We start from the raw sequence: 8,541 nt of genomic DNA on the forward strand, positions 1-8,541 counted from the left end.
TCATGTGCCTATATCGATATCACCTGACAAAGCCGCTTCATTTAGGAATAGGAAGGGCACTCTTACTCAAAATGTAATGGTAGCGTGTGATTTTGATCTCAATGTAACTTTCATATCCACTGGGTGGGAGGGGTCCACGACGGATGCTAGAGTTCTTAGGGATGCAATGAACAATGGCTTTCAAGTACCCCTGGGGAAATTTTATTTAGTAGATGGCGGTTATGCCAACACACCATCTTTCCTTGCCCCATATCGCGGAGTTAGGTATCATTTGAAGGAATATGGGGCAGGTCATCGAAGACCACAAAACTACAAGGAGATCTTTAATCATCGCCATGTAGTGTTGAGGAATCATATTGAAAGGGCCTTGGGAGTTATAAAGAAACGCTTCCCCATCCTTAAGGTTGCCACGTTTCACAAAATAGAAAACCAAGTGAAGATACCGGTAGCAGCTGCCGTGTTGCACAACATTATTCGGTCTCTCAAAGAAGATGAACAATGGTTAGAAGATCAGGCAGAAAATGTTCAAGGCAATGTTGTTGACCTTCCAGATGGAGATCAAAGCAATGATCAAGGCAGTGAACAAGGCAATAATCTCAGAGACACAATTGCACAACAAATGTGGATTGATTATCAACAACATAGAAGCAATTAGTGATGCATTAGAATATGTTTTAATTTTATTGGGATTGCAATAAGTTCTTAGGAAATGTAGTTTGTACTAGTTATGATGCTTTAATGTTATTCGAATATGCTTTCATTTATGCTTTAAAAGTTATTGTTATTCACAATTATGCTTTCATGTTCTAATTATGCTCCTGTTATAAGTTGTCATGCTTGGAAGGGGGTCTCCAAGATTAAACATGCTTGCAAGGGGCTCTCCTAGATTTAACATGCTCTTATCTAAAGGTGCACAAAAGAAAAAATCTCCTATAGCTACTGCTTCGAAGACACATGGAGGCTCTCCAAAAGGTATACATGTTGGTTCTTTCTGATTAGTTTTGGTTCTTTCTTATGTTGTTTATGTGCTGATTTGCAGGGAAAACAAGAGCAAATTGGAATTCTATGTTAGAGAAGACCCTTGTTGACTTGTTACATGAACACAATACACCTGAATATAAGGGTAACAATGGTTGGACACCTGATGCATGGAACAAGATTGCCAAGGAATTTCAAGAGAGGGAAAGATATGCAAGTTTCTCAAAAGTTCAAATCCAAGAAAAGGAAAAGGAGTTAAAGAGAGATTACAGGATGTTGAAAGGTGCGAGGAAACAAAGCGGAGTTTCTTGGGATGAGAAAAGGTGTATGATTCAAGCTGATCCACCGATATGGGACAACATAATCAAAGTAAGTTTATTACCATGTTTCTGTAAACTTGAGATCTTTTTGTGTGTTGTCAGTTCTTAGCTTGGCATTTACATGAATATTTAAGTGTTGTTTGTTTTATTCATCTCACATTTAGTTTCTTACTTTATTGTGCAGTCATTTCCAAGGGCTAAAAAATTCCGCAACAAATCTTTTCCTCTGTTTGAAGCTTTGGGAGAGCTACATGATGGTTAGTTTTCCTTTTACCAGTAACTAAGTTTATTCACTATGTTGTAATATTTCTTGCACTAAAACTTCATTGTATAGGTAATACTGCTGAAGGGACCTACAACTTCACTTCTACTCAACCAAATGGTCCAGATCTCACACAAATTGGGTCTGGAGATGTTCCTATCAATGTAGAAGACCGTGAAGATGTGGGAGACCCTTTGGCAGATCACAGACAAAATGAAGTAGAAGACAGAGTGTATGAAGTTGAAGGGGTTGATGTAAATGCTGATAGGCATGATGAAAGGTCAAAAAGGACTTCTGCTGTTTTAAGGAATGAAGAAGAAAAAGGACCAAAGAGGCCGAAGAAGAGTTCCAACATAGAAACACTGATGGAGAGGTACCTAGACATTAGAAGCAAACAAGCTGAAGATGAAGCGACACAATTGGCAAGAGAAAGGGAGGCAAGGGGAGGTGATGATTTCTCAATTAAGAATTGCATAGCAGTTCTAAACACATTGGAAGTCACAAAAGAGGAGAAGGTCAAAGCATATAAGGTGTTCAAGGACCCTGACAATCGACATATATTCTTGAGTGCATGCAATGATGATAGAGAGGCTGCATTGATGTGGTTGAGGGATGAGATGGCTTAGCAGGTATACCTATATAAACAAGCACACTTTATTGTTGATTAATTTTCATAGTATTTCCAACAACTTGCGCTAGTCTCCTAACGCTATAATAATATTTTTATACTTGCCTTTAAAATTTTAGTGGCGATGATGCACCGTCCGGTCGATATCCTCCAAAAATAGGGATGTCTTCCAAATTTTAAAGATTAGCTCTGAATGATAAATACATGCATGATGTGATGATTATATTGTATTAGAATTGTGTTATATATTCATAGAATTGCATAGCAGTTGTTTCTGGCTTTTGAACGTTCACAACTGGTAGAAAACCTGAATTATAATACATCCATGTATTTTGGATGCACATATGTTAAATACGAGGAACCTGAACTATAATCATGTCTTTTGGATGCACATAATACGAGGGATCATGCCTCGTGTATCAGTTGCAAATAATAAATTGTTAAAAGATTATTTCTAGTAACGATTATACTAGTATCATGACAGGTTTTTGATTGGAGTAGTTTTGCTCTGCTCCTACAAGGCCCCTTTTAAGAAAAGCTAGTGAATTTAAGCTTGCATTTCAGAGATCAGTTTTACGACTGTTCATGTCTGCTTATCTGACATCAACGACGGAGTGGAAACTATCCTAGCTAGCTAGTATGTCTTTCGGCGATGCTAGTTTGGATCATGTCTTTGTTCATCTGGTGAAAGTGATTGCAGACTGTGCTGCTAGCATTTTTTCCATTTATTCTATAATCTATAGAATCTTACATGTACCAATTTGATTTGTTGCTCTATGCGTTTGCCCGAGGCTTCATAACGGAGCTTGCAGCAAATTCATTCCTTGTAACTTTCTTTGGCTCATATTTTTTTAGTTCGGTCAGGACCATACCAATGAAAAAAAAATCACTTCCATTAAAATATGCATTTTGTTCTTTAACTGTGCAAAGTTACTCCATTTATATCTTGTCTCCTAGGCCTAACTTGCTCTTATATTTGGTGTTTATGACAGAGAGCTGCATCTGAAGAAACCAATGAACATTAGGTATTATGAACCAGGGCTGTTCTGTAATAATGTAGTTCTTGTAAACTAATTTTGCCTTTGAATTTTGTAATTGAATCATCCACGTAGCGTGTGACTTGCTTTTATTTATATGGATCTATGAATTATCTGCAGCTACTTATTAGAACAGTTGCTTCATAATTGGCATTGGCATTGGCTGCTTAATTGTGTGCCACTCCAACCTCCTCTACGCCATCTGGAGATATTTTGTGAATCGTACCGTTCTAGTATTGCTTTTAGCATTTGTTGGGGACTCGTTCTCAAATGCTATGAATTAAGAACAAGGCAACATAAAATGTTAAATGTTAATACCCTTCGTCCAATGAAGCATTATTCCTTTAAGGATTAATGCACCTCGGACGAAGGTTTAAGACGATACAATTACGAAGGTTAAATCTTCGTAATCGAACTCTAATAAATTATATAAAGTAATATGAAATATGAAGCATTAAAGACAAATAAATTATGAACGAACAACATTACTTTCACATTATATCCACTTGATGTATTCAAATATTAGATACAATTATACCTCTGCTTTGGCAAAGGTTGATTCCAGAATGATGCGATTGCAATTACCGGAATGCGTGAACAATAAAGGAATACTGTTCACTATTTATAGGCACGGGACATAGCCTGTGAGGAATTACAATTATGCCCCTCATAAAAGTTTACAACAACGACTCAAACATTTATGGACTAAAAGGTCATTCTACTTTTAAGTCGGTTTGTAATTCCGAAGCTTCATGAAGAGGAACCTTCGGTCGTCACATGCGGACAGCTTCAGCCGAAGCTGTTTCTTCCTGCAGGACCTTCGGCGACGAAGCATGGTCCCAACAGTAGCCCCTTCGCGGTGCTAGATCGTTTTTCGTAACGAGCTTGATCCGTGAAAAAAGTCTCTTAGGCTTCAGGAAGCCGAAGGTCCGAAAAACACCTTCCCTGAGCTCGTTGTCGAGAAACGATTCAGTTTCCGAGCGCATAACGGTCCCACCCTGCAGAGTTACTATTTGGTCTCTGCGGTCCACCGTGCAGCGGGTGCAAGCAATTGTTCGCCTGGTGTAAAAATCCTGACGATTCACCTTCTTACCTGCAGCACTATATAAACAGACGGGTAGGTGTGAAGTTACCACAGCATTCATTGCTATTGCACTGTTTTGCTGCCAAAATTTTAACCATAGCCGAAGCTTGACTCTCGCAATCAAACGAAGCTCCAGTTTAAAGCCTACTTCGTCAGAAGAAAAAAATTCGGAAGAAAAAGTTTTTAGTTCCCAAAAAATTCAGAATTAAATGGTCAGAGTGCGCTCTACCGCTAGGGTTGAGCGTGAGGGAGGCGAAGCTGAAGGATCGGAGACTGTTCCTATCTCCGAAGCGATGCAACGATCTGGGCTGGTGACCTTGGAAGCAATCCGTACTGCCGAGGCAGAGCAGACTGTTGCCGAGACAGAAGAAGTTGTTGCCGAAGCGGAAGAAGGAAATATTGAGGAAGCTGATCCCGATGACGATTACCATATTGCCGTGCCAAGCAAACCCAACCACTTGGACTTCGGAAAGTCGATTGTCTCCAAGGCTGATCTCTCCAAGATGGTGAAGTCAGGTTATTTCAGTGAGAATGAGAAGAAGCTACTTCGCTTCGGGGGGGGGGGGAAGAAACTACCCCGAAGCCAGGAAAGGATGAAATAGTCATTTTCAAGAGCTTCCTAAAAGCTGGGTTGAGATTTCCCTTAAATAGGATGATCTCTGATGTGCTGCAAAAATTTGGCATCTATTTTCACCAACTGACTCCCAACGCGATTGTCAGGCTCAGCGTCTATATCTGGGCTCTCCGAAGCCAGGCGGTGGAGCCATTTGCTGATAGCTTCTGTCGAGTTCATGAGCTGCATTACCAAACAAAAGCCAGAAAAGATGGATTGCACGAAAATTTTGGTTGCTATAACTTTGCTTATCGGAAAACCACGAAGTTTCCCGTGATCAGCTACCGAAGCAAGTGGCCGGTCGGCTGGAAATCAGAATGGTTTTATGTCAAAGTTGACGAAGACAAAGAGAAGCTGGTTCAGAGCCCTCTTGAACTAACCTTCTGAGAAACAAGACCCCGATGCAGAATGGAAGTAGAAGGTCCAACTTGGGCTGCTCTAGGCGAATTCAAAACTATTGCAGAACATATTGGCACTAGAGATTTAGTGCAGGAATTCTTGGCCTTCAGGGTTTTTCCAACTATGAAAGATTGGACAATGCCGAAGCTTAAAGGGGAAAAGAAGAAGGGGGAACTCGTCTGACTGCCCTATCATTACAAATTCAAGAAATACTTTAAAGTACCCTGCCAAGAATGGCTTGATACAATTGAAATAATGAGCAATGAAATTCTTGGGAATTACTCTAAGAAAGAGGACCAACTAATGACAGCGGCCTTCGGCACTCGACCGAAACGAAGGCTGAACAGGGTACTTCATGCCATAGGATTTGAATATGCTGACTACGGTCGACTGGGCGGAGATGCTGGGGGCCCGAAGCGAAAAAGGATTGCTAGCACTACTGACGAAGAAGTCATCAAGGCAGCAAAAAAGAAAAAGAAAGATTCTGATAACATTAGTGCTGAAGAGTTAAATCCTGAGCCGAAGGTGGCTACGACAAAAAAGAGAAAAAGTGCATCGCCAAAGCCGGAAACGCCGGTCCAAGAAGAAGAAACTCCTGCTTCTCCTTCTGCTGCTGAAGTAGAAGAAATTATGAAGGTAATGACTGAACCTTTGCCTTTCAGGCTAAGTCCGCTGGCACTGGAACTGACGAGGTTTTTTTAGAAGGACAAGGCAGCTTCGGCAGTAGAAAGTTCTGCGAAGCCAAAAAAGCGGAGAATTATTCAAGTAACAGATGTGATCCACCAGACGCCGCCACCGGCAACGGTGTCAAAAATTGTTTTTGCTGAAACTGCCGAAGCCGAAGCTACGGAAATGAAAACTGCTGAAGCTGAATCCGGCGAAGCCGAAGCTACCGGGGCTGAAGCCGGGGCCACCGAAGAGTCGAACCTGGAAACCACTCTTGAAGTTATTGACAACATACTGCTGAAAATGGCTGAAGAGGAAGCTACCGTGGCTACAGTGAATACGGCAACTGAGAAGGAGAAAGAACAAATTGATGAAATTTCAGAAGAAGATTTTAACTTTCAAGATTTGCTCGGACAAGAATTAACGGACGCCGAAAAGGAGGAATTGAAAAAATATGCCATATCTTGCGGATACAAATCAGGGGCTATGCTTTTTGGTGGGGTCAACGAAGGGAAATTAAGATGCCTTCGGAACCGTACCGAAGCCAAAATTGTTAGAACCCTTTCCAAAAGCATTGGCTTGCCGAAGCTGGAAACGGACTTATGCCGTTACCAACGACAACACATCGCCGGAAGTTTGCTTTATGCTAACTTCAAGGTAACGAATATTTTTTATTATTTTATTACTATTATTATTTAACTTTTGTGTCGTGTTCTGACGAAGATCATCTCGACAGAGCATATTATTAAGCAAAGTTCTGAAGATGCAACAAGATCTGGAGGACGAGAAAAACAAAACCATCATTCAAGATTTGGCTGAAAAAGTTGAAAATCATGAAGCCAATCTGAAAAAGAAAGACGTCGCAATTCAAGATCTTGAAATCATGGTCAAAGCGCACGAAGGTGCACTAGAAAAGAAGGATTTTATTATTCAGACCATGGAAGGCTCTTTGGCTGAAGTTCAAACTGAAAATGACAAATTAAAGAATGAATTGCTCCGTCAATCAGAAAAATTCGAGCAAGAAAAGAAATATTTTGAAGCAAGCCTGAAGACTGAAGTGGATAAGTACTCAATTCTGCAGAAATCCTTTACAGAACTTCAGGAAAAATGCTTAAGCTTCGGCATCCGATGTGTGCAACGGCTGAAGGATGTATTTCACTCTGTCGGAGCTAGCTCTTCGAAATTTACACCTTCAGCTGAAAACTTGCCAAGAACATTAGAACACATTGAAGGGGAAGTTGATGCCCTTGATGAAGTTATTGGTGGGCACGCTGACTTCTTCGCCCTGGTAGCTTCTCGGGGCACAGCTGCTGCTTTTTTGAAGGCTGGCTGCACACATGGAAACACTGTGAACAGACCAAACTTCAGCCTATCAGCTTCAGATTTGTTAGATATCCCAAGCTTAGCCAGAAGCATCGGAAATAGATTCATGACCTAGATCTGGGTAAGTGGCGGGCGGAAAATGGCAGGCGACGAAGCTCGAAGCCATCTTAAGCCGGTATAAAACTTATGTTTGTTACTTTTACCTTCTCCTTTGAAATTTGTACCTTTCTTACTGTGCTGTTTGATATATACAGGATGACGAAGCTGAAGATTGACAGTGCTGAAGTTTGACAAAACTGAAGACGAAGCTTTAGCTGAAGCTTAAAATTGCTTATAATGTGCTTTCCTGCAAAAATTCTTGGAGAGACTTTTGTAATATAGATATGGAGTTACTTATGTAAATTTGTACATACCTTGTAATATATTTTGTCTCCTTTAACCGCATCCAGTCTGCTTTGCTGTGGACGAAACTTCTCTTTTGAGCCGAAGGCGAAAAACACCTTCCCTTCTATTCGTACACAACGAAGCATAGAAAATTTTTCCTTCGAATCTTTTTCCCTTCTTTTCTTTCTGAAGCACCTATCTTTTTTGTGTAGCATGATGATGATTCTATATATGTCTAAATGGATGTTCATGAATGCAAATGACATGATGATATGTTATGTGCAAATGAATATTAGGACACATGCCCAAAAAACCATAAGCACGGCCCTTCGTCCCCTCAAGAATGATAAAAATCTTTTTGCCGTTTACTTTTCGGCTTCACTGTTTACTTTTCGGTGTATCAGCGTTGACTTTTCGCTGTAAGCCTCCCTTAGGAGCTTCTTCGCCTTTTACTTTCAGCGGAATCAGCGTTTATTTGTCGCTGTAAGCCTCCCTTAGGAGCTTCTTCGCCTTTTACTTTCGGCGGAATCAGCGTTTATTTTTCGCTGTAAGCCTCCCTTAGGAGCTTCTTCGCCTTTTACTTTCGGCGGAATCAGCGTTTATTTTTCGCTGTAAGCTCTACATTCCCTTAGGAACGACTTTTGAGCTTCTCCCTGTTTTCTTTTCTTTCTCTTTGCACTTGAGGGTGCGTTCTCAGCTTTTACATTTACATTTTTGGGGGATATCACTCTTATAGAATTGAAATATGGAAAAGAAAAATTACATGTTGTGGCCCCATTAAAAACCTTTCTCCCCCTTTGGAAAGGAAAAGGGTGCCACGAAAAAGAATATAAAAAATTACATCAAA

At 40.5% G+C, this 8,541-nt stretch overlaps 1 protein-coding gene across 1 annotated transcript; it reads left to right on the forward strand.

The window, feature by feature from the left end:
* Positions 1-855: 855 nt before the first annotated feature.
* LOC109944520 (uncharacterized) lies at positions 856-2,186 on the forward strand. The gene is made up of 4 exons (XM_020549298.1): positions 856-972; positions 1,040-1,347; positions 1,483-1,555; positions 1,633-2,186. Exons 1-4 carry the CDS (start codon positions 864-866, stop codon positions 2,184-2,186), a joined length of 1,044 nt encoding a protein of 347 aa, XP_020404887.1. The 5' UTR covers positions 856-863.
* Positions 2,187-8,541: the final 6,355 nt, after the last annotated feature.

The sequence above is a fragment of the Zea mays genome, chromosome 2 (assembly GCF_902167145.1).
Source record: "Zea mays cultivar B73 chromosome 2, Zm-B73-REFERENCE-NAM-5.0, whole genome shotgun sequence".
In the NCBI taxonomy this organism is placed as follows: domain Eukaryota; kingdom Viridiplantae; phylum Streptophyta; class Magnoliopsida; order Poales; family Poaceae; genus Zea; species Zea mays.

Excerpts from the sequence above, each read along its gene's own strand:
- LOC109944520 (XM_020549298.1), top strand. The coding sequence starts at position 864 with ATGCTTGCAAGGGGCTCTCCTAGATTTAACATGCTCTTATCTAAAGGT. Across the intron at positions 973-1,039 it reads ACATGGAGGCTCTCCAAAAG|GGAAAACAAGAGCAAATTGG; the intron begins GTATACATGTTG and ends GCTGATTTGCAG. Across the intron at positions 1,348-1,482 it reads TATGGGACAACATAATCAAA|TCATTTCCAAGGGCTAAAAA; the intron begins GTAAGTTTATTA and ends TTTATTGTGCAG.